The 26,971-nt window shown below is 40.3% G+C and overlaps 1 protein-coding gene across 1 annotated transcript; it reads right to left on the reverse strand.

The window, feature by feature from the left end:
• Nucleotides 1-1,386: 1,386 nt before the first annotated feature.
• LOC139762557 (ionotropic receptor 21a-like) lies at nucleotides 1,387-26,971 on the reverse strand. The gene is given in 11 exon segments (XM_071687588.1): nucleotides 1,387-3,844; nucleotides 4,857-5,043; nucleotides 7,971-8,105; nucleotides 10,220-10,485; nucleotides 12,392-12,628; nucleotides 13,371-13,551; nucleotides 14,877-15,005; nucleotides 16,142-16,286; nucleotides 16,289-16,370; nucleotides 21,098-21,214; nucleotides 26,859-26,971. Coding segments are annotated over 10 exon segments (1,800 nt in total). The 5' UTR covers nucleotides 21,209-21,214; nucleotides 26,859-26,971; the 3' UTR covers nucleotides 1,387-3,517.

The following is a 26,971-nucleotide window of genomic DNA, read 5'->3' on the forward strand; positions in this document are numbered from 1 at the left end:
TCGTCACCCTGGAAAGACACAGAGCCACTAATATGTCTACAACAGACACTGATCACTTCAATTCCAACAGGACAACAGTGAGGTCGAGCAACAAATGGAACCAAGCAAGAGTACGGTACGCGCGCCAGCATGGGCCTACAGTGTGTGGACAGTAACGATAAGCTGTATCAAGGACGTGCGCCGTTCGTGTCGTGCTGACTGAACTGTGGAATGTGTGCTGTCGCTTAGCAAGGACTCCCACACGCCCAGATCCCAGCGCACGTACAGACCGAATTGAATGGAAGGACAGGTGTAACCAGTTGCTGCTTCCTGAAGTGAAATTTTAATACCAGAGACTAAACAAGAGATGCATACATATTGCACTGGAATTTACTAAAAAAGGGGGTGACTTTGTTGACTGGTTGGTAAGGATATCTTATGTATGTATGGCTCATAATGAGGTGCCTGAGGATTGGCGGAATGCATGCATAGTGCCATTGTACAAAGGCAAAGGGGATAAAGGTGAGTGCTCAATTTACAGAGGTATAAGTTTGTTGAGTATTCCTGCGAAATTATATGGGAGGGTATTGATTGAGAGGGGGAAGGCATGTACATAGCATCAGATTAAGAGCAGTGTGGTTTCAGAAGTGGTAGAGGATGTGTGGATCAGGTGTTTGCTTTAAAAAATGGAGGTGAGAAATATTTAGAAAAGCAAATGGATTTGTATGTTGCATTTATGAATCTGCAGAAGGCATATGATAGAGTTGATAGAGATGCTCTGTGGAAGGTATTAAGAATATATATATGGTGTGGGAGGCAAGTTGTTAGAAGCAGTGAAAAGATTTTATCGAGAATGTAAGGCATGTGTACGAGTAGGAAGAGAGGAAAGTAATTGGTTCTCATTGAATGTTGGTTTGCGGCAGGGGTGCGTGATGTCTCCGTGGTTGTTTAATTTGTGTATGGATGGGGTTGTTATGGAGGTGAATGCAAGAGTTTTGGAGAGAGGGGCAAGTATGCAGTCAGTTGTGGATGACAGGGCCTGAGAAGTGAGTCCGTTGTTATTTGCTGATGATACAACGCTGGTGGCTGATTCGGGTGAGAAGCTGCAGAAGCTGGTGACTGAGTTTGGTAAAGTGTGTGAAAGAAGAAAGCTGAAAATAAATGTGAATAAGAGCAAAGTTATTAGGTACAGTAGTGTTGAAGGACAAGTCAACCGGGAGGTAAGTTTGAATGGAGAAAAACTGGAGGACGTGAAGTGTTTTAGATATCTGGGAATGAATTTGGCAGCGGATGGAACCATGGAAGCGGAAGTGAGTCACAGGGTCGGGGAGGGGGAGAAAGTTCTGGGAGCGTTGAAAAATGTGTGGAAAGCGAGATCATTGTCTCGGAAAGCAAAAATGGGTATGTTTGAAGGAGTCATGCGGAGGAGGGTGGATGTGTTGGAAATGAGATGTTTAAGGACAATATGTGGTGTGAGGTGGTTTCATCGAATAAGTAATGAAAGAGTAAGGGAGATGTGTGGTAATAAAAAAGAGTGTGGTTGAGAGAGCAGAAGAGGGTGTTTTGAAATGGTTTGGTCACATTTAGAAAATGAGTGAGGAAAGATTGATAAAGAGGATATATGTGTCAGAGGTGGAGGGAACGAGGAGTGGTGGGAGACCAAATTGGAGGTGGAAAGATGGAGTGAAAAAGATTTTGAGCGACTGGGGCCTGAACATGCAGGGGGTTGAAAGGCGTGCAAGGAATAGAGTGAATTGCAACGATGTGGTATACCCGGGTCGACGTGCTGTCAATGGATTGAACCAAAATATATATAAATTTGTTTAGATGTAAGGAGATCTCTCAAACATCCCTCAATGAGTGACTAACAATTCAACATTTATCAGTTTCTTGATGATATTCTCAACTTATCTGACGATTTTCTTATACTGCGAGCCAAAGTTCCTCGCAGGGGTTGAACCAAACTCAGGCAGAATCCAAAAGTAAATTCATCTAAGATATTCAGTAAAACAACACAGCACAACACAACACAACACAATACAACACAACACAATACAACACAACACATCATATCACACCACAACACTATGCAATCCAACACAACACAACGCAATACAATACAACACCACAACACAACACAACACAACGCGACACAACGTTTCGTGACTCGAGTCTCATTTTTAAGTGTAATAACTCTTTTCTATGGTCTAAGTTTATATACAAACATCAAGTACCAATTGAAAAATTACTAAGGAGGGATGAATTCGTTAGACGGCTACTCTCTTGTCTAACCAGTGAAGTTTGCCACCTTGGGTCAACGGGAAGTGCTTCAGCGTGACGTCACCAGTTGTCGTCTAGCTCTCGCTGGACAGGTCAGACGTAGAACACTAGGTAACACGAGAAGATCGTCAGTGTGCGAGTCTAAGGTCGGGTGAAGTGTCATATGTGAACGTCCCCTTCTCCAGCATCTCCCCCTCGTGAAGGTGTTGTTTTGGCTAGATCTCAGGTGTGTCTTCGGGCTTCCACTCCGTAAATGACACGAAAGACGTCGGGACAATTTAGTGGTGGTCATGCCTACATACGATGAACAGGAAATGCAGTCCTCGTGTGGGTACTGGAATAGATGACATGACTCCTCTGGATATTGGCTTATCTTGGTGCTGGATTGTTTCAAGCAAGAGATGTGATGTTTTCTTGCTTTGGTAATAAATGACAAAATCCATTTTCTGGTCGTTGTTGGTAGGCCTCAGGTTTCTCCTGATTTTGCCCTTGGTCACACGTTCATTCAGCTTGTGTGAAGTGGACATGAAAGCCCTGTAGTAAAGGTGGATGGGGGTCACGTGGCACTGTCTGATTTGGGGGTGTCTTGAGCAGTAGTTGTCTTACTGTGTGGTTCTTGCGAACAGAGGAGCAGACATCCGTTTGAATATCCATCATTAACTAGAACCTGGGTTACCCGGTTTAGTTCTTGATTGGTAGAGGTCCAAGACGAGCAGTGGGATAGGGATCTCCTCACATAAGCAGTCATGGTGGAGTCCTTCTGCCGCTGGAAGCTGTCACTCTTGTCATTCAGATAGTATCCAGGACTGGTGGTTTTGACGTAAACGATGGTGTCACATTGGAGAGGGAGATCATCTTCGGTCCTGTTTTCTTCGGTCCTGTTTTCTCTCATGAAGTAGAGGCGTGACTTCTCCATAAACCTTTCCCCCGTGTTGTGTGCCTGAAGTAAGTCCCTCATTGTTTCGTCTGTGATGATATCAAATGGCATTTGAAGTAAAAAAAGTTTCCTTTTTCTCTCAGTTCGGTGTTTTGTTATTCTTTATAAAGACATTTTTATTCCCCCACAAACGATTTGTATAATTTTGATAAGTATAGATATCAATAATCAATCAATGAAAAACTACAAGGGAATATATTGTTCGACCACACAAGGGCCTTCCAAACCTGACCACTGGAATCAAGTTTGTCAGCTCTGCATCTCAAGATTAATGTCGCAATATGAAAATCTCTTCCCCCAAATGACTTCAGCTGTAGCAACTCATGAGTACCTTATCTTGTTTGTCATATATTGGTGGCTTACGTCAATTATCTTTCTGTCTGTTCCTTTTGGTTTCCCACACCGAGCTGTCAGAACTTCCACAGTGAAAGTAATTCCAGCAAAACCCAGACCCAGTAGCAGCAGCAGAAGAGGTCCCTGTAGATGTATGATGGTGAGGGCCTGCATAGCGGGGGTGGCAGTGGCAGCTACAGGGCCTGAATCTGCGGCAGCGTCTTGATCCTCTCCATTAACCTTCTGCTGGCTCTTTCGACTCTCTTTCCTGGCCTTTATCATCACATCTTGGCTCCACTTCTCATAAAGTCCTGCCTGAGAGAGCAAGGAAACCTTTTCCAACTACTGAGGAGGTAGGAGATATACAGATTAAATAGAAAAAGGGGAAAATTATTGATATAAACCCAAATGCATAATTGTGGTTAGTTTATTGCTATGTAGAGGCAATCGCTACTGTTGTTCTTACTAGGTTAGGAAGGATGAGTTGGGGTGGAAGTGTGTGATGACTGGCTTTGTATTATGGTAAGAGATATTTACATATGCGGGGCTCATATCCATTGTTTAGCTATCATGTGTGATACACCGAACCATACCCCTCTATCCAGGTCCCACAGATTTTTCCATGGTTTCCTACGTTTGCTTCATATGCCGTGGTTCGGTCGACTGACTGCACGTCGCCCCCAGTATACTACATCATTACAATTCACTCCATCCCTTGCACGCCTCCCAACCTCCCAACGCATTCATTTTCATATACAGAGATTGGTGATGACCGCTTGCACATGGCTGACATTTTTTATAATGATGTAAACAAATGTCAAAATTTCCCGCTAATATCAGCTGCGACTGCGCTCAGTCTGGCGAAATTGAACCTGTATAACAAGTATCGTGAGCCTCGGCCCTCTTCACCGGCGATCGCCAAGGCTGGTGCACCAGAGTTTTTAAAGTAAGAATTTATAATGATGTTCAACGACAGTCACACGTTTGCCGGCGCTCGACCGCCAGCTTGGAAGATTTGTAAGTAAGGCCCGTCGTCTCTAGACAAAAGGGAGGGGACTCTTGTCGAAGTAGTGTGGCCTTTGGAGCTGCGGCAGCTCCTGAAGTAACACCAGAATCCTTCCAAGTAAGAGGCACAACTTCGAGTCGAACCACCTCATTTAAAATTCTAAGGAAATGTTCAACAGTTGGTTAGTTTTGACTGTGTGTGTGTGTGTGTTCGCTGGTCATCCGCTCTTTATGATGATATAACAAGAAAACAAAGGTCTTGCTCCCCTGACTTTAAGGTGTGTGTAAGTATTCGCATGGACGGGATGTGTGCCGAACTCACCTCAATGACGGCCATGATGGAGCGGTCAAGGCGATACTTGTAAGGAGCATCATGTGGCAGTGGCCACGCAGAGAGGCCAGGGAAGATATTCTCTTGTCCCAGATAAAGGTTTGTCGTACCATCTGGAAGGGTGAAGGACTTGGCTATCACCAACTCTAAGAACCTCCGCACCTGGATGTGCGCTTGCCTGCCAACCAAACATCAGCATTAATCTAAGTGAAATCATGTCTCAAGATATAAGATTACTGAGAGGAAACATTGTTATAATTCTTTTATTTATGGATCACAGTGTTAAGCTGTCGATACTAGTCTCCATGTAGAATGAGCTGCGAACATATACGAAGATTAAAAGATAAGCCTCAGAAAGTATTCATCCTTCATCCTCGACTGTGTATAAGCACAACAACAGTAAAAGTATAGAAAAAGAACAAAAGACGGTGTAAGAAAAAAGCCTTATTATCATTGTCATTCTTTCTTTTCATGAGACAATATAACCCAAACTTCGAACTGTTTCTTGTCACACTTCAAAGATGAGTCAACTGCCTTTTGCAAATGAAGATGCAGACACCGCTACATTAACGCTAGTTAAAGTTAACAGTCAATCAAATGCATTTTCATTGTAAGAAACACGAGTGTGAAAACTTTTATCTAATCACGTTGCATCTTGATAACTCTGCACATGGGCAGTTCGGCATCTTATTGCAGTCTTGTAACGATGCTCTCCTCATGTCGTTCCAAAGCCCTTGCAGCTACAATTCACTTATATGCACCAGTGGTATGCCAAGTGCAAAACCCTGGGGTGGCCTGCGCAGATCAACAGGCCTAATAGTCTGCGTAGCTCTGGTATGATGGTTGTTCTTGTTCTGACCACAGACATCAATGTGTATAACCCTTTCCTGAAAACGTCTCTAGCCACCGCATGACCTTGGCTTAAACTCCCTCCTATAGCAGCATTACGAGACGTCAAGAACGCTTCCACAGGACCAGGGTATCTCTCCTCCTCCTTTCTGCAGCAGCAGCACCATGAATTCCTGCCTCATCTCCTCCCCCTGCTCCCGCACCAGCAGGAGCTACGGTCCTTAGTAGCGTCATACCCTTTGTACACTTTATCATAGCATTGTTGTGTTCCTCGTATCTGTGTAACCAACTTTCGGATCATCGCATTCTTTCAGATGTCAGACACAGCCACACTGCATATACTTAAAACAGTCAAACTCCTCCGGCCAACGCACGATTAAACCTTTCTGTCTATTCATCCTTATATCAAGGGAATGGTCAATAGTGATTAAAGAAAGTAATTGGATAATTTTGGCTAGAAACTTACACTATAAGATAGAAAAGGAAAAAGATATTTGGCCTAATGAGATCCCATAGTTTGCTGGCCATTACATCCAACAGTTATACTATACAGTGTGAACGAAGGGACCACCTTGGCCATACGCAGCAGTTTCGTATAGCAGTCATGGGAGTAAGGTACAGTGATTTAGGACTATGAAAACTAAAGCAACCATGATCCTTTGTACATTCGATCATCTTGAAAATATTAGGTAAACCACATAAACTGCAGATAGATGTATGAATGAGACTAAGATATATGTGGCGAAGAAGCAACAAACACTATTCTAAAAAACAAGTTAAGGAATGGGCGCAGTTGCCATGGAAATGAAGCTACATAGAAAATCCAGGCTGACATTCTTACCTTATACCTACTTTCCAATCATATCAGCAACTTGTCTGACTTAATCTGTGGCCAAACAGACTTTCTATATAAATGGTTTGATGATAAGTAAAAGATGTGCATGTACAAAGCTAAGATTACAGGAAAAATTGTATGTGACAATCAAAGTCATGTGAGCGCTTCGACCAAACCGATTTCAAAATCGTGAATTTAATGATGGTTGAATTCATCCCTCAAGTGTTGTACAACATTCACTGGTAGATGGCTCATGATGACACCATGCATTGACAAGTATATTCCATTTAAGAACGAAAACTAGAGGTAAGATGAAGGGTTGGAGTATGACAACTAGAGAATCAGAGATACATTAAGCACAAGCACGATCTTCACACTTTCAAGGTGACATAATATGGCATAAGTACGAAAAGGTCTAAGAGCACATCAACCTCGCAGAGTTAACAAGTGATCATTATGAGACCTGTCGTTCACTGGTGTAAAGATCGTTTTTGTGCTGTGGTTGTAGTTTTTGTAGGCTCGAGAGCTTCGAGTGTGACGAGCAGTTCAGTTGATTGTTACATTTTTCTCGAATCAGTCACCATTAAGCTGGGTTACAATGTTTACACTTCCAGCCCTCCCGATGTCAGGGGTGAGAGAGCCGTCATACCCTGTGTTCAAGTATATTCAAGCCTAGAGGTTCTTTATGTGCTGAAGAGAACTTGTCCTGGCAAAGTGAAAACTAGGTTAAGAAATATGTAATAAGATATCAGAGTGATATATATATATATATATATATATATATATATATATATATATATATATATATATATATATATATATATATATACATATATATATATATATACATATATATATATATATATATATATATATATATATATATATATATATATATATATAGAGAGAGAGAGAGAGAGAGAGAGAGAGAGAGAGAGAGAGAGAGAGAGAGAGAGAGAGAGAGCACTTCTGTGATAATTTCTCCGAAATCAGATATATATATATTGATATACTCAGATAAATTAACAAAATAACACGTTATTCAGGAATATGCTAGTAGCCAAGGGAAAATGAGATACATAATTCCGAGCACTGTCGTGAACTTCATCCCCTGATGTACGTCGTGAATACTCACGAACGAACTCGGTTCATCGTGTTTTATTTTCCCATGCGGCTACCTGCATATGTAGATATAGGTAAAGAGATCTGATTACTGTTCAGTCTCAGCAGAATAAGGACCAAGTAAATAAATCTGAGGGAGTGGCTGAGACAACTGATTTGAACAACAGCAAATTTCATACCAAGACTGTACATCCACATATCTTCAGTCTTCACCATGAATTATCCTCCTACTGCATTAGTATCTACATGACGCAGGAACTTATGCAACTAAAGTTGAATTATTCATGGTTGTTACTCACTTGTCGCTGACCTGCTGTAGCCCGTCCATTACACTGGGAACAAGATCCATCCGCTGAGCCAGGGTCTTGAACACAGTGGAGTCAGACTTACTGTAGAAGTCTCGGAACTGGGCTCCATATGGCGGCATCGTCACCCTGCCAGACAGTGGACATGCAAAGCAACGCTACATTTAGCGTAGACAAGAAAAATATAAAGGAAAAGACCAGTATGAAAAATATAAAGGAAAAGACCAGTATGAAAAATATAAAGGAAAAGACCAGTATGAAAAATATAAAGGCAAAGACCAGAATCCAGTCCTTCTGATAAGTTATCCGCAAAGATCAAGAAGAGCAACCGTCCTTAAGGAAAGAACTCTGCGTCACGCCACTGGCGACCTTAACCCATTCGAAATAGCTCCCATAAGAAGCACCCTTTCGCTCCCTTCCGAGAAGAAGAGTCTCCCATCAATCGTCATACTGTCTTCTCTTGTTTCTACTGGAAGATCCAGGATCTCTGCCAGCCTCCAGTGTGGGACGGTGGCAGATGCTTTCTGGGAGTCCATATAAAAACAATATACCCAGCCTTCTTTTTTTTTTTCATCTAAAATCCGGCTCATTATCGTGAGCGTCACGTGTTAGTCGCAATGTTCCACGGAAAATGACTTCATATGTGCTCGTAGAAAGGTAGGTACACTCTTACAGGAGATCTAAGAAGTTCGTTACACCTGATCTTGTCTCCCTCGAGCCGTTCTGTCCCTTCGTTTAAGCGTTTCCGTATTTTCAAGTAGTCATGCATTCGCTTTCTGATCATCTTTTCCATCACTTCACATTCTATTGTCGTCAGGGAAACCGGTCCGTAGTTTAGCATATCTCATCGGCCACAGTTTCTTAAAGATGGGCGTGACATTGGCCATTCTATTTCCTTGGCTCTTTGTCCTTCTCCAGCGACATCCTGAACGATCTTCGACTTGGGTTTTAATATGTGTCTGTACACACTTTCAGGAGATAGAGAAATAATTCATTAGGCCCATGAACCTTTATACAGATCAAGATCCTTTATATAGATCAAGATCCTTTAATATTCTATTCGAATATGTCTATTCAAGTTACTTCAGTGCTTTCCAAAAATTCCTTTCCCATACAGTTCGAATGTGAAAACACTTAGAGGACAACATGGATTTAACATTTGAAGCTGCTCTTCAAGTGAACCACTTTTGCTGAGTCAAGGAGATCTTAATGATTTCGTCCGCGATTTTAATTTGTCTAAAAAGCATGACGAACATTTCGGTTCCAATTTAAGGAACTGGAATCTTCTCTAGAGTGAAATCAACATTTTGTTTCTAACGTGATCGCAATGTCGTCTTCAAAGACGTTTTTCTCCCTTGAAGATGGTCTGGTGTTTTGCAGTGATGTTCCTTCTGTTATGGAGGCACTTGGCCACAATTATATCGAGGATGAGTGGTGCTTGTTAAATCATTATCATTTCAATCTATGTTCCTTAGGGCATTACGTATCTTGCAGTCCAGAGTTTATTGATGATGAGTTTGAGAAGATATATTCTATCGGATCTAAGTTAAAGTACCCTAGACCTTTCATTGATAAATCCCTTAAGTTAGCAAAGAAATCATTTCAAAGAGTTGAGCCCAAACCTCCCATTGACACCAAGAATATTTTAGTTCTCCCTTTTGATGATAATTTTACTTTACTCCCCATGTTGCTTAAATCCTTTAATGTAGATGTTGCCTTCAGCAACAATAATACTATAAAGAATATCTTAATCAGGATTTCACCAGGAAATTCTCTTGGATGCATCTATAAAGTGCCATGTGGAAATTGTGATAAATCTTATGTTGGGCAGACTGGTAAGGATCTTTCTGTTAGACTTAAGCAACATGAATATAATATAAGAACGGGACAAGAATCAAATGCCTTGTTTAATCACGTTAAAAACTACGATCATTGTATTGACTGGAGTAATGCCATCTCTGTTATTAGCTCTAACTCTATTATCACGAGAAATATCATTGAATCTTCTATTATTAAATCCACAAAGAATTCTAATCTTAATATAAGTGATGGTCAATACAAATCAGATAACCTTATTGTTCATAAAATTTGTAAAATAAGTTTATAAAGGGACTCCTGGTGTTGTATGATTCATTAGAAATCTATATAGCTAGATATTTGTATACTTAATGGTATGTCTACATCATAAGTATGCCTCCAAGTGCACGCCACGTAAACAGACAAAAACAGTGTCAGGCTCTCACTTTTTAACAACAGTGACGAGTTCCTCCAGGGTCTCAGGTCTCGCAGGATACTTAGGTATAGTGAGCGAAGCAGTGAGGTTGCCACGGTAGGCTGTTCCGATGATGAAGGCAAACACCAGCCAAGTTCCCAGCACTATTCTCGTCCAGCCTTTCCCAGGCATATGCCTTGTCAGATTCTGTCCCAGCAGTGTCCTCACCACCTCTTGTACCACAAATGGTGACTCAACCTTGCTACCGTCGTCCTTCTCAAGAGGAACGCGGCTCATCTGGAAAAAAAGAAAAAATATTTCATCAACATTATACAACTCTAGGACCCATTTTATCGGGGCCCCTGCAGCTTTGAGGCAGCGCTCCATGCGGGAGGAAGGCAAGGAACAGTACTGTATCTGTCAAATGTTAATAGTGCAACCTCATTTAAGGTGACTCTCGCTCACGTTGTTACCTCTTGCCAATGGAGTCCGTAATGGAGTCCGTTACTAACGGAACAAACAATTAAATGATTAAACACTCAACATAAGTTCCTAACTCTCACACCCTCGACTTCTTTGTAATGTTTTGAACCGTTCCACTATACTTATGCTATCCCCTCACCCTTACAGTCATCCTTCTTCTAACTAGGCACGATTAACCCGATCCCAAGTTAGAGATGCTAACTTTAGCTCTTTGAGGGATAGACCTTTGGTCATCCCTGTGCGGCATCATTATTTGGAAGAGGTCCTGATTTGCTTGGAGAAATGTCTCATGTTGGGCTGAACGTATAGCGGGGGTGCAACAGATTGGCGGACTCAGAGTGTTGGAATATTGATCTTTCTACAAACTACAATTCTAAAGATTGTTCATAATCTACAGGACATCACACTTTATAGAAGGTCACAAATGAAATTGATCTTTCTACAAAGTACAATTCTAAGATTGTTCATAATCTACAGAACATCACACTTTTATCGGTCACAAATCAAATTCAAAATAATGATAAACATTTCACTTATTTTTATCGGTGAGAATATACCATTTATAGTTATCTTTAGCTTGTTCTTTGTTTACAAAATATTTGGAATGCACCTTTTGAGTTAGACAATCTTGGAAAGGGGGAATGACATGCTGATATGTGGTGAAAAGGATGCCTGGTGTAAAAAGGGGTTGAGAATCACTGCTATATTAGATCCTAAGCTCCTTGGAGCACAGTGTACTGTTACGTAAAACTTACATAGATATAACTCATTTGATCTATCAGTTTTCATTGCAACAAAATCCATCCAAATTCCGGAAAATGTTGAAATCCGGTAACTCCTTAACCTATAGTAGCCGGATCTAAGACATTCGGTCATATAATGCAAATGTAAAAAAAAAAAAAAAAAATAAAAATCAACTATGAGGGATAAAAGCTCTTCAGACTCTGAAATAGTTGCAAGCTAATCTGGAAAAAATAAATAGTTTCTAGGGGAGAAAGAATACTTCCCACGTATTCCCTGCGTGTCGTAGAAGGCGACTAAAAGGGAAGGGAGCGGGGGGCTGGAAATCCTCCCCTCTCGTTTTTTTTTTTTTCTTTTTTCAAAAGAAGGAACAGAGAAGGGGGCCGGGTGAGGATATTCCCTCAGAGGCCCAGTCCTCTGTTCTTAACGCTACCTCGCTGAGGCGGGAAATGGCGAATAGTATGAAAGAAAGATCATTTTAAGATCTTCATTGCGAGATGATAATGACCGAATTTTAAATGGAAACAACGTACAAGAATGATGAAAACGTCTAAAATCTTTATCAACATTATCCAAGTAAATCTTTATCAACATTATCCAAGTAAATCTTCATCAATATTATCCAAGTAAATCTTTATTTATATTTTCCAAGTAAATCTTTATCAACATTATCCAAGTAAATCTTTATCAACATTATCCAAGTAAATCTTTATCAATATTATCCAAGTAAATCTTTATCAACATTATCCAAGTAAATCTTTATCAACATTATCCAAGTAAATCTTTATCAACATTATCCAAAGAAATCTTTATCCATATTATCCGAGTAAATCTTTATCACATATGTTTACTCTTAGGAATATTTCAAATGGAAGCAGGAATGTACATATAGCATGAGTGAACATAGGAGAAATAAGATGATAGCTGTAGCTCAAATAAAAACTGGAAAAAAAATGTTAAGAATACTAATATAACATACCAATATGATGGCTACAGGAACCAGTACCAACACAGCCAGTACTGACAACCACACTCCATCAGCCAATGGGTAATAAAGACTGAGAAACTGTGGCTTGATCACTGGCTTGGCCATGCAGAAAGCTGGTGAGGCAAACTCATACGGGTAGGAGAAGTCGTAGTGCTCCAAGCGACTAGGCAGCACTGCGTAGATCACAGTTGCCATAAATGACACTCTCTCCTCCACGCTACGTGTCACCTGTGAAGGGACGTTTAATGTATTCTGGGAACATTTCTCCCACTTCAGGAACACTGGTGTTACCTTGATGGAGCCTGTGTACCTGAACGATCACCTACCTGGTGGAACAGGCTTTACCTGAAGAATAAAATTCTCATCATCTGCCGGGATAAGCGTAACATTATGGATAACTGCATTATGCGAGATACATCTGTGTGATACCTCAAAGAACACCTATTTTGCTTAGGAGGCACCACCTGTGTTACGTAAAGACACATGTTGCCTGACACCTGGGATGTCTCAGGCAGCGGAAAAACCCCTCTCTACCAGAGATAATGCTGGTGTTACCTGGTAGACACCTGTCTAACCAGTCAGACTTTCCTGCTACCTGAATGGGTCAGTGTCTCACCCATGAAACTCTGGTGTTACTTGGGGGGAGGACGCCTGTATTATCTGAGAGACACGATTGTAACACAGAAGAGGTTATCTCCATTAGACGTTACTCGTGCTGTTGGGAAAGAAGGCTTGGGTCGCTAAAAGGGAATACCTGTCTTATGTCAAAATATGTACTTCATGGAAAAACATTAGGGTAAGGTGACACAATCATTACTGGAAGGGAATGTTAGAATGAACTATTAGGGAGACACACGACAGGACTTTAGAAAAGGAATAGCTGAGATCCTAGCTATGACCATCTGAGTTAGTCTGGAAAGGCTACCTGGTCTACTATACATGATTCCTGTATCAGGATATTGCAACTCACCTCATCCCAGTCACTGGATGGTAAAACATGGATGGTGAAGTTGAGGGTCTTGGATATGGCCTCCAACATAAGGTAATCCGTGCCGTGGTACAAGGTGCCACCACCACCTTGGATCACTTCCTCTTCAGTCCAGTAAGGGGAAAATGGCAGGGCAGTAATGTTTACTTGCGCCTCATAAAAACTGCAGAAGAAACCAAAGTAAGGGTACAAAACTAAGAATGAGGCAACATGACTGTTCGAAGAAAAATGTAGAAAATTAACAAAATCATTAGTTCCTCAAGATCTAATTCAAAAGCTTCACCTGAAACAGAGCCAAGAATTTCTCATATCATAGATAACATCAAACCAGAATACATGATTCACAAGCCTTTGACTCTGCAAACTCATGTAACAGAAAACGAAGTGAGGTGTGAACTATCAGCTTTACCTAAGATATTGATACTTTAAGTAATACTTGCTCAGAAGTAAAAGTAATATATATTCCCCCTCAGCTGTCCAAAATATTATTAAAATGGTCACAACAATGTCCAGAAAACCTATCACATTTGCTGTCTCGGGCACAACACAATCCAGCTTTGGTGATGTAGATTAGATGTGGGTCTTGATAAAGCTAAACACTTCACTGGCATGAATGATTGACTTCTTACACAGCAGACAGGTATCTTTTCAGGTAATTAATGGTGGATTGATAAGAAGCAGATGTTGACAGACTAAGGAGAGAGATTAATAAGCAGCTACCAATGTGCAAAACTTTTCACATTCTGTTTCTAGCACTAACTATTGATAATGATATCTGTAAGAACCGGATTTTGCCTATCAAAAAGCCAGCTGTAAATCATACATAACTACCTGTTAATGTTTTTAAAGAAAGTTTTATATAAAGGGCCTAACTTGATGGCAATGACTTGTGAACTTTGTTTAAACATGCCATATCATGAGCCACAAATTTTGGAACAATAATGCAACACAAAGTTTAACTTTCATTCCTCAAAACTAGAGACCTGAAACCAATGCTCTGATGTGAGTAGAGGAACTCCGTAGTCACACATACTACATGTAAGCACAAATGCTTCACAAGCACTACGCATACCCATACACACACAGGATTTAGTCTTGAAATAAAGAATAAAAAAAGAGACACTATGATTCGAAAACAGCATACTCTCAACTGTGTACACTGAGAGCAAAAATGGGTATGTTTGAAGGAATAGTAGTTCCAACACTGTTATATGGTTGCGATTCATGGGTGTAGTGCTGTCGTGCTGTACGGAGGAGGGTGGATGTGTTGGAAATGAAATGTTTGAGGACAATATGTGATGTATATATATATATATATATATATATATATATATATATATATATATATATATATATATATATATATATATCTAAGTATATGTACTAATACTAATCAACAACATCCTTCACGCATAAATCAATCCTAGCTTATCAAAACTTATGGATATCCTGCAGTCTGCTCACGTTGACATAAGTGTAAAGCTTTACTTTGAGAACTTGTCTGGGAAGAGGTGGAGGTTAGAGGTAAGCGTGAGTCCTGTAGCAGAGGTCCAGCTGGCCAGCTGCACTACGTGGTCACCACTCTGGCTGTATGGCAGGTATACATACACTTCTTGCCTGTCAACACAGAATATATCTCGAACTTAAGCTGAATGGTCGCAGGTAATTATGTTTCCTTTTTTTTTTTATAGTAAAAATCCATATGACAAATTTGGGATCAATAAGGCCAAGATGACCCCTTCCTTGGGAGGTAATTTAGGTAATATTTCACTTTCTTTCCAGAAGACAAGTACTTGGTAAGAGTTTCGCTATACACAAAGAGCCTCCTGTCCCAGCTCATTTTCCGGCTCCAGGACTCCCTCTAGCCACTCAGTTTTCGTTTCCATTGTGCTGTTCCAATCGTCACGTATTCTACCATTACTTAACAGTCATACATTCCCTTACCTTCTATATTCATTCATGATACTCTAAGAAACCCGAGAACGCTCTGCCCTTCATTCTACTTTCACAAGAAGGTTCCCTCTTCCCGTATGTGCCTAAGTTGTCGCTTTTTCTCACCGGAAAAACTTATTGTGGAAAGAAGGGGAATTTTTGAGTGGGAAAACCTTTTCTTTCTGTATCAGTGTCTTGTGAGCGATCTTCCTATGTTTTGCCCTACACTCCTCTTTATACTTCACTTTATGTAACTCTCTTGATTTCGGGAGGAACATCAAGGAACTGGGTAGATTGGTGCACAGAACCAGGAAGTGAGCTGGGACAAGAATATTGCCGGGAGAGCTTAGTGTACGCGTGTGTTGGGGAAATGTAAGCAAACATCTATTATCTGGTGAAGATGGAAGATATCATCTTCAAGGCAGGGATCAAGTGGGCCTGATTGACATCTTTTTTTTTTTTTTTTTTTTCATGCAGAAACTTACGCTCACTTGAAAGACTCTCCTTTCAGAAAGCACTTTTCTTGTTGTGAGACCCATTCATCATGAAATTCATATTACATATTTGACTTGAAAATGAGATAGATAATACATGGTTGTGATATGGTTGTGATGAACTTGAAATTTATCACATATATTCGATGATAATTGTCACATAGATAGAATAATCTGAGTTGACCATTCTTTTTCGCATCAAGATTTAAGCATATTCACAAATGATATTGTCATTTTCATATCGTTATACAATGCTGAGACATAATACCTGTCTAACTTACACAATGAGAGTGTTGAGAGGAACAGAACAGTAATGAAGTAACTTACCTGGTTGATGCTTCCACCTCTAAGTTAAGGAACATTGTGTTCATCATCGTGAAGGACCAGTGACTGCTCATGAGGCTAACCAGCTCTGGCAAGGCCAACTGGGTTACCGTCAGCAGCCTCGTCTCCCACACCAGGAGCCTCCTTTCAGTGAGTGTTCCGCGAAGGCACTTAGGAAGGCGGGACGAATACTCACCACAACCACAGTCAAGCACCAAGATCGCTGACGCATCTGGCCATAGGGAAACATACTCAGTCTTATCACACAGATGACATCGCTCAGGAACACATCTCTGTACAGGTATCATTTAACGGATATCTCTTTGATCCCTCTGATTTACGGTAGAATTTTCCTTTCTTAAGACATATGGAAAGCATATGACTATCATTATCATTGGACTTTTCATGTTCTGGTGCATTTGCGCTAAGATGGTCCAGGTCATGCCACCCCAAAATACAGTTTTGAACTATCACTGAAATTGATCAATGATTATGGTATAAACGAGCGTACTGCCAAGTCTAACTATAGCATAGACAGGCTGGTAAGTTGATAGTTCCTTGTTTGATTGATTTCTTTTTTTTGTTACACTGGAGGCTCCAGTCTTGGACAAAAGTCCACCTCAATGCCGGGCCTTAACTGAATTATAGAGAGGTTAATGAAAGGCAAAATGAATAAACGAAGAAAAGCACGAATTTGGAGGAAGTGAAAAATCCGTCTCCTAAAAAGTGCCAGGTCATGGTTATGAGGAGAGGCAAGAGGGAGGGTAGAGAGTTCCAAAGCTTCGAGGCGCAAGGGAAAAAAACTGATATCGAAACGACCCACCCTTAAGATTCCATTGGCCTCACAGTAATCATATGACGCAGGTGCTTGGTAAGAACTGCGTGGGGACACAAGCAGCCAGCCCTCGGGAGCAAAAACTAAAGTAATATCTGTAGAAGAGGGAAGGTGAGCGAAAATTGCGGAAATGGCAGAAACTGTTGCTTTAAAAGGAGGAACGTACTGCTTTAATGTGAACAACCCACTACTTTTTCAGGAAGAACCTACTCCTTTAGATGGGAAAGACCTGCTGCTTTAATAGCAACAGCTTACTGCTTTAATAAGAGCAAGCTGTTGCATTAATTGGAATAACCTGCTGCTTTGATAAGAACAACCTGATGCTTTGATATGAACTACTAGTTCTTTCATAGGAAGAACCTACTGCTTTAATGGGAACAAACTAACGCTTACAAAGAACAATGAGCTGTTTTATTATGATCATCCTTCTGCTTTGATAGGTAGAACATGCTTCTTTAACCAAAATAAACTGCCGCTTTAATAGAAACAACCTATTACTGTATTAGGTTGAACCTACTGCTTGAAAAGGAACAACCAGTTACTTTGATAGGAAAAACCTACAGGTATAATTTGAATAACCTGCTGCTACATTATTAGGAAGAACTTACTGCATTAATAGGAACAACCTATTACTTTGACGAGGACAACTTACTGCTTTGATAGGAAGAACCACCAGCTGTAATCTGGACAACCTGCTTCTTTAATAGGAACAATCTACAGCTTTAATAACAAAAGCCTGCTGTTTTGACAAGAACTAATTTGTGCTTTAATATAAAAAAGGTTCTGCCTTTACAGAAACATTCTACTTCCTTAATAGAATTAACCTACTGTTCTAACAGGTAAAGCCTTCTGCTTTAATAGTAATATCCCATTATTTTGATAGGAAGTATCAACGACTTTGATAAGAACAACCTACTTTAATAGTAAAAATCTGCTTTATTGGGGAAAAACCTGCTGCTTTAATAGTAACAGCATATTGCTTTGATAGGAAGTACAGACTGCTTTGATGAGAACAACCTACTTTAATAGTAAAAATCCTCTACTTTATGAAGAACAACCTGCTGCATTAATAAGAACGATTTACCGCTTTATAAGAACAACCAACTTCTTTCATAAGAACAACCTACAACTTTCATAAGAACAACCCAGTACTTTCATAAGAACAACCCGTGGCTTCAATAGGAACAACCTACAACTTTCATAAGAACAACCCAGTACTTTGATAAGAATAACCCGTGGCTTCAATAGGAACAACCTACAACTTTCAAAAAAACCTGATGCTGCACAGGGAACAACTTGCTACTGCAATAAGAACAACATACAGGTTTTACTTGAAAACCCTACTGCTTTAATGGAAAAACCTGTTGCTTTAATGGGAACGACACACTGCTTTAAGAGAAAGATTATTACGTAGATCCAACAGCTTTAATGAATACAACTTATTGCTTTAATACGAAGAATCTGTTGCTTTCACAGGAACAACCTGCTTTTTTTAATATGAACACCTACCTCTTCTTCTTCAGAACAATCTACTGCTTTAATGGAAACAACTTCATGCTATAATACAAACAATCTTCTGCTTTAATGAAAACAGCCTAATGCTTTAATAGGAACAAAATACTGCCTAAATAGGAAAAATTTTCTGCTTCATTAGAGTTCATTTGGTGGTTCAACAGCCAGAGACCTATGAGGAAGGTCATTATACCTGAAACTCTTTTCCGTTTTTGAATACATGAATTCCTACATAAATCATCCCAAGGGAACTATATAACCCTATAGATTAAAAAGTGATAACATATATCAATAGTAAAATATACAAAATATTGGAGCAAACACCACCCAGTCGGCACAACATCCACTGGTGAAGCTGCCAGAAGAAGCTGCAAAAGATAGGACAGATTATAAATAAGCCTTCACTATGGCATGCAGTACAAGCATTCTATTCATCTATCATTTTATCATACTTTGTCGCTGTCTCCCGCGTTAGCGAGGTAGCGCAAGGAAATAGACGAAAGAATGGCCCAACTCACCCACATGCACTTTGTTCGTATACACATGTACATACATAAATGCCAATACACGCATATATACATACCTATACATTTCAACGTATACATACATATACATACACAGACATATACATATATACACATATACATATTCACACTCGCTGCCTTAATCCATTCCCGCCGCCACCCCGCCTCACATGAAATGGCAACCCCCCTCCCCCGGCGTACGTTCGAGGTAGCGCTCAGTCTCTAGCTGCCAAGCGTAAAGCACCGAATCCACAGCTCCCTTTCCACATCCAGGCCCCACAAAACTTTCCATGGTTTACCCCAGACGCTTCACATGCCCTGGGTCAATCCATTGACAGAACGTCGACCCTAGTATACCACATCGTTCCAATTCACTCTTCCTTGCACACCTTTCCTCTCCTGAATGTTCAGGCCCCGATCGTTAAAGATCTTTTTCACTCCATCCTTCCACCTCCAATTTGGTCGCCCACTTCACGTTCCCTCCACTTCCGACACATATATCCTCTTTGTCAATCTTTCCTCACTCATTCTTTCTATGTGACCAAACCATTTCAATACACCCTATTCTGCTCTCTCAACCACACTCTTCTCATTACCACACATCTCTCTTACCCTTTCATTACTCAATTGATCAAACCACCACACACCACATACTGTCCTCAAACATCTCATTTCCAATACATCCACCCTCCTCTGCACAACTCTATCTATAACCCACGTCTCGAAACCATATAACATTGTTGGAACCACTATTCCTTCAAACATACCCATTTTTGCTTTCCAAGATAACGTTCTTGACTTCCACATATTTTTTAATGCTCCCAGAACTTTCGCCCCCTCCCCCACCCTATGATTCACTTCCGCTTCCATGGTTCCATCCGCTGCCAACTCCACTCCCAGATATCTAAAACACTTCACTTCCTCCAGTTTTTTTCCATTCAAACTTGCCTCCCAATTGACTTGTCCCTCAACCCTACTGTACCTAATATCCTAGCTCTTATTCTCATTTACTCTCAGCTTTCTTCTTTCACACACTTTACCAAACTCAGTCACCAGCTTTGTACTCGAAGGGTATTCGAGTACAAAGTATTCGAATAGTTATTTCCTTTTAGCTAGGCCCATAACCTATCGGTTAGCATTCCCGCCTCTTGCACAGGAGTCCCTGGTTCGATTCTGGTTGTTGGAGGTTTGTGTGCGCGTTTCTATGCACTATGTTCGTGTATATATATATATATATATATATATATATATATATATATATATATATATATACACTGAGTAATAAATAATTTATATGTATTTTTCTCTTTTTTTCAACGTTAGCGAAGCAGCGACAGGAGCAGACGAAGAAAAGGTGGCATTCGCTCGAATGCATTATCTAGCTGTCATGTGTAAAGCATCGAAACCGCAACCCCCTATTCCCAACCTGGCTCGCAGTCCTTTCCATGGTTTCTCTCGGCTGCTTCAGTGGTCTTAGTTCGGTTTATTGACAGCGCGTAGCCCGTGCATATCTCATCCCTCCATTTTTCCTCGATCACATGCACGCTTTTTTTTTTTGCTTACCCTCCTGCATGTTTAGATCCAAGTGCTCAAAATCTGATTTACTTCTTTTTTCTATCTTCACCTTGGGCTTCCCCTCTCCTTGATCCCCAACTTCTGACACATATATTCTCTTTGTCAAGTTCTCCTTGATAATTCTATTCATATGTCCAAACCATTTCAGCATATCCTCTTTCGCTTTCTCAGCTATACTTTCCTTGTTATCATGCCTCTCTCTTACCCTAGGAGCTCCAAACTTTAGGGGCTTCATCTACTTAAATTTCTCTCCCATCTCACAATCTTTTTAACTTTTGCATGTCTGTCAACATTAGCTTATTCTACTCATCCGTTGCTCTGATAACCTTTACATACATCTTTAGATCTTTCCAGACTAGTTTCTTGTTCTATCTTTAAATTTCGCCAAGAACTGTTTTCTGTAAACATTGTCAAACTGAGTTACAATATAGAATGACTGTTTTCAAGGACCACTGCTATTTAACCTAAATCCCATTCCCTTCTACCTGAAGTCAAATGGAGTTAAAGTCTTACCTCTCGAAGGTGCTCCACCACCAAGTCAAGCTCCATGTTCGTAGCGTTAGGCGAATTGTCATCATTCCTCACTTCGAACACCCCGACGCCTGTGGAAGCCTTCAGTTCCATTACAGCCTGTGGATCACCCATTAGCCATTAGACAAAATCTATTATAAATAGATATATTTGCTTATCATTAGTGAATGTAACTGAAGTGAAAAATACACTATTAAAGGTTGAGAGGACAAGAGAACTATGGATAAAGATAATGGTAACATGAGGAAGAACTGTATGAGTTATTGCGCTCCTACAGTAGGGAGCTGTATGAGCAACGAGACAGTTACGCTTATAGTGGGTTATATCTCTCAACACTCGACCTAAATTGCAGGAATTCGACTGAGTTTGCCACCCTTCGACAATCATCCACTCTGTCATCTTTGCCAGTCGCGCTTTCATGGCGTTCCCTCAACCAGTCTGCGGACATATTGCCCAAGTTGGTGGCTCAAGTGTCGCGCATCCTCCAGATATCGCTGGCTCGCCGTCGTAACCACAAGGATGTCATGGAAGTCCTTGTTACAACCTCTAGCCAATTTCATCATAAATCATTTTCCTTTTCTGTCTTCAGAATGAGCCTAAACAGCTGCATTTTGTTTTACTGATCCTTTGGGGTAAATTATTTGGTTGTTTGACTCCGACACCCTCAGTCATATTGGTGTAGATCGGTTTCTTGGTTTCGCGCCCTCCTCCTTTACCTCTCGAACGTTCATGTTTCATTATTAGTTTTCTCATAGAAGGTTCGAGTTCGTGGGAGGGGAGACTTATACGGAGATAGGGGCTAGCTCTGTGCCGTTTTTGTGGCGACACTAACCTCTGAGGTGGTTTTCTTTATGGATGGACGTAACCCACACAATTTATATATATATATATATATATATATATATATATATATATATATATATATATATATATATATATATATATATTTTTTTTTTTTTTTTTTTTTTTTTTTTTTTTTTAATACTTTGTCGCTGTCTCCCGCGTTTGCGAGGTAGCGCGAGGAAACAGACGAAAGAAATGGCCCAACCCCCATACACACGTACATACACACGTCCACACACGCAAATATACATACCTACACAGCTTTCCATGGTTTACCCCGGACGCTTCACATGCCTTGATTCAATCCACTGACAGCACGTCAACCCCTGTATACCACATCGCTCCAATTCACTCTATTCCTTGCCCTCCTTTCACCCTCCTGCATGTTCAGGCCCCGATCACACAAAATCTTTTTCACTCCATCTTTCCACCTCCAATTTGGTCTCCCTCTTCTCCTCGTTCCCTCCACCTCCGACACATATATCCTCTTGGTCAATCTTTCCTCACTCATTCTCTCCATGTGCCCAAACCATTTCAAAACACCCTCTTCTGCTCTCTCAACCACGCTCTTTTTATTTCCACACATCTCTCTTACCCTTACGTTACTTACTCGATCAAACCACCTCACACCACACATTGTCCTCAAACATCTCATTTCCAGCACATCCATCCTCCTGCGCACAACTCTATCCATAGCCCACGCCTCGCAACCATACAACATTGTTGGAACCACTATTCCTTCAAACATACCCATTTTTGCTTTCCGAGATAATGTTCTCGACTTCCACACATTTTTCAAGGCTCCCAAAATTTTCGCCCCCTCCCCCACCCTATGATCCACTTCCGCTTCCATGGTTCCATCCGCTGACAGATCCACTCCCAGATATCTAAAACACTTCACTTCCTCCAGTTTTTCTCCATTCAAACTCACCTCCCAATTGACTTGACCCTCAACCCTACTGTACCTAATAACCTTGCTCTTATTCACATTTACTCTTAACTTTCTTCTTCCACACACTTTACCAAACTCAGTCACCAGCTTCTGCAGTTTCTCACATGAATCAGCCACCAGCGCTGTATCATCAGCGAACAACAACTGACTCACTTCCCAAGCTCTCTCATCCCCAACAGACTTCATACTTGCCCCTCTTTCCAGGACTCTTGCATTTACCTCCCTAACAACCCCATCCATAAACAAATTAAACAACCATGGAGACATCACACACCCCTGCCGCAAACCTACATTCACTGAGAACCAATCACTTTCCTCTCTTCCTACACGTACACATGCCTTACATCCTCGATAAAAACTTTTCACTGCTTCTAACAACTTGCCTCCCACACCATATATTCTTAATACCTTCCACAGAGCATCTCTATCAACTCTATCATATGCCTTCTCCAGATCCATAAATGCTACATACAAATCCATTTGCTTTTCTATATATATTTCTATATATATTTGTTTATTTATTTATTATACTTTGTAGGTGTCTCCCGCGTCAGCGAGGTAGCGCAAGGAAACAGACGAAAGAATGGCCCAACCCACCCACATGCACATGTATATGCATACATGGCCACACACGCACATATACATACCTATGCATTTCAATGTATACGTATATATACATACGCAGACATATACACATATACACATGCACACTATTCACACTCGCTGCCCCCATTCATTCCCGTCGCCACCCCGCCACACATGAAATGACGACCCCATCCCCCCGCATGCGCGCAAGGTTGCTCTAGGAAAGGACAACAAAGGCCACATTCGTTCACACTCAGTCTCTAGCTGTCTTGTATAATGCACCGAAACCACAGCTCCCTTTCCACATCCAGGCCCCGCAAAACTTTATATGGTTTACCCCAGACGCTTCATATGCCCCTGGTTCAATCCATTGACAGAACGTCGACCCCGGTATACCACATCGTTCCAATTCACTCTATTCCTTGCACGCCTTTCAGCCCTCCTGCATGTTCAGGCCCTTATCGCTCAAGATCTTTTTCACTCCATCTTCCCACTTCCAATTTGGTCTCCCACTTCTCGTTCCCGCCATCTCTGACACATATATCCTCGTTGTCAATCTTTCCTCACTCATTCTCTCATGTGACCAAACCATTTCAAAACAACCTCTTCTGCTCTCTCAACCACACTCTTTTCATTACCACACAACTCTCTTACCCTTCCATTACTTACTTGGTCAATCTCAAACCACATATTGTCTTCAAACATCTCATTTCCAACACATCCACCCTCCTTTGCACAACTCTCTCTATAGCCCACGCCTCGCAACCATATAACATTGTTGGAACCACTATTCCTTCAAACATACCCATTTCTGCTTTCCGAGATAATGTTCTCGCCTTTCACACATTTTCCAACGCTCCCAGAACTTTCGTCCCCCTCCCCCACCCTGTGACTCACTTCCGCTTTCCATGGTTCCATCTGCTGCCAAATCCACTCCCAGATATCTGTGTTGCTTAAGTCTAACAGAAAGGTCCTTACCAGTCTGCCCAACATAAAACTTATCACAATTTCTACATGGCACTTTATAGATGCATCCAAGAGAATTTTCTGGTGAATTCCAGATTAAGATATTCTTTATAGTATTATTGTTGCTGAAGGCAACATTTACATTAAAGGATTTAAGCAATATGGGAAGTAAAGTAAAATCATTATCAAAAGGGAGACCTAAAAGATTCTTGGCGTTAATGGAAGGTTTGGGCTCAATTCTATAAAATGATTTCTTTGCTAACTTAAGGGATTTATCAATGAAAGATCTAGGGTACTTTAACTTAGATCCAATATAATATATCCTCTCAAACTCATCATCAATAAACTCAGGACTGGAAATACGTAATGCCCTGGGGACATGGATTGAAATGATGATAATTTTGCTCTGTCATGTTGAGATGAGTAATAATGGATATATGAGCATACATTGGTAGGTTTTCACGCGCAAAACTGTGATTCTTTCAAATATATATATATATATATATATATATATATATATATATATATATATATATATTATCCCTGGGGATAGGGGATTAAGAATACTTCTCACGTATTCCCTGCGTGTCGTAGAAGGCGACTAAAAGGGGAGGGAGCGGGGGGGCTGGAAATCCTCCCCTCTCGTTTTTTTTTTTTTGATTTTCCAAAAGAAGGAACAGAGGGGGCCAGGTGAGGATATTCCAAAAAAAGGCCCAGTCCTCTTTTCTTAACGCTACCTCGCTAACGCGGGAAATGGCAAATAGTTTAAAAGAAAAGAAAGAATATATATATATATATATATATATATATATATATATATATATATATATATATATATATATATATATATATATATATATATATATATATATAAGTTCCAAGTGCTGTTTAGTATGATCAATCATCGTCAGGGAGGAACCAAAGAATGAGATATGACTTAGAACAGTCAGTAACTATACTAGAGAGGTGGAGTTAAGACGCTGTTGGTGCACAAGGACTGTGGCATTTGGTTTTCGTGTGTGGCACAGTGTAGTCATGAACCCTATTATGTAGTCAAGACAGGAACCGTTTACATATCTTGCCTGCGACAGTGTTATCCAGTTTATACAGAACTTCACTGATACTCATCTTAATTTGATAAGAGAAAATTCAATGATATTTCTCTTGATCAATGAGTGACAGGTTATAACTGACTTAGCTATCCAAACAAAACAATGGTCATAATTCCGAACGTGATTCAATAAAGCAATTCAATATGGTCTTGTTCTTGGAAAATATTTATGTTCCTTCAGTCTAACAGAAAGATCCTGACCAGTCTACCCAGTATAAATATATTGCAGCTTATAAAAGATATTCTGTAAACACAGTCCATAGAATTTTCAGGCTTCTTTTTTTTGTAAGATATACTTGATGCTGTTGTTATTGCTGAGAGCTACATTTACATTAAAGGCTCTGAGTAGATTGGGAGCTAAGATAAATTATCTCTAAATGGGAGAACTAAAAGTTTCTTCTTACCAACGGAAGGTTTGGGCTTAACTCTGTAAAATGATTTCTTTGACAAATTAAAAGATCTCTCAATGAACGAGCTAGGATACTTTGACTTGGATCGAATAGAATATATCTTTTCAGACTATTAGTCAGTAAATTCTGGACTTCATATACGTAATGCCCTAAGGAACATGGACAGCAATGATGATTGTTTAATTTTATCATGTTTTGTTGGGTAAAAGTGAATACAGGAACAAACAATGGTAGGGCTTCTGTAAATGCTTAACTTAAACATATTTCCAACCCTCTGGATCAAGCAGTGTAAAGCTGGTGACATACAGTCATTTTCTACATCCACAGGAAATTTGATATACGATCCTGTATATGCATAAACCATAGCATTTGCTATGTAAAACTTTCTATATTATGGAGGTATACCTCACTCAGGAGCTCATCCAAAACAGAAACATCCAGCCCCACATTGATCTTAATCTCTTTTTTGAGCATCAAGTAGTTACTATTATGGCCCACAAGTTTTATAATTTTCAAGTGTATATTCTCAGCCGAACTCAATAAAGCGTTCTTTATTCAGTAGTTTATTTAATCATTTATATGCACACATAAAACACAGCAAAATAGGCAATACATGTACAATAGCACAAATCATAAAAAGATGTAACACAACGCATAAAATACGCTCGAGATGAAAAGAAAGATGAACAAAGACCATAACAATTACAGGAACAACAAAATACACAAAAGAGCACTGAGCACACAATGAAACTGCATACAAGACAAATGAACATGTACAGCAACATAAACAGGCACTCACAACAAAACAAACAGTCATGTACAGGAACAAAAAACATGCTTGCACAATATCACAGCCAAAATTACCAGAGATCTGACCTGTGAGAGAGAGCTGGGGAAGGAGTCACCGTCAGACAGGAAGGCCACGTCACACTCCAGAAAGGACGGCCACCTGAGAATGGTGTTGGTCGCTCTGCTCGCCACACGTATCA

The sequence above is a fragment of the Panulirus ornatus genome, chromosome 43 (assembly GCF_036320965.1).
Source record: "Panulirus ornatus isolate Po-2019 chromosome 43, ASM3632096v1, whole genome shotgun sequence".
NCBI classification, from domain to species: Eukaryota; Metazoa; Arthropoda; class Malacostraca; order Decapoda; family Palinuridae; genus Panulirus; species Panulirus ornatus.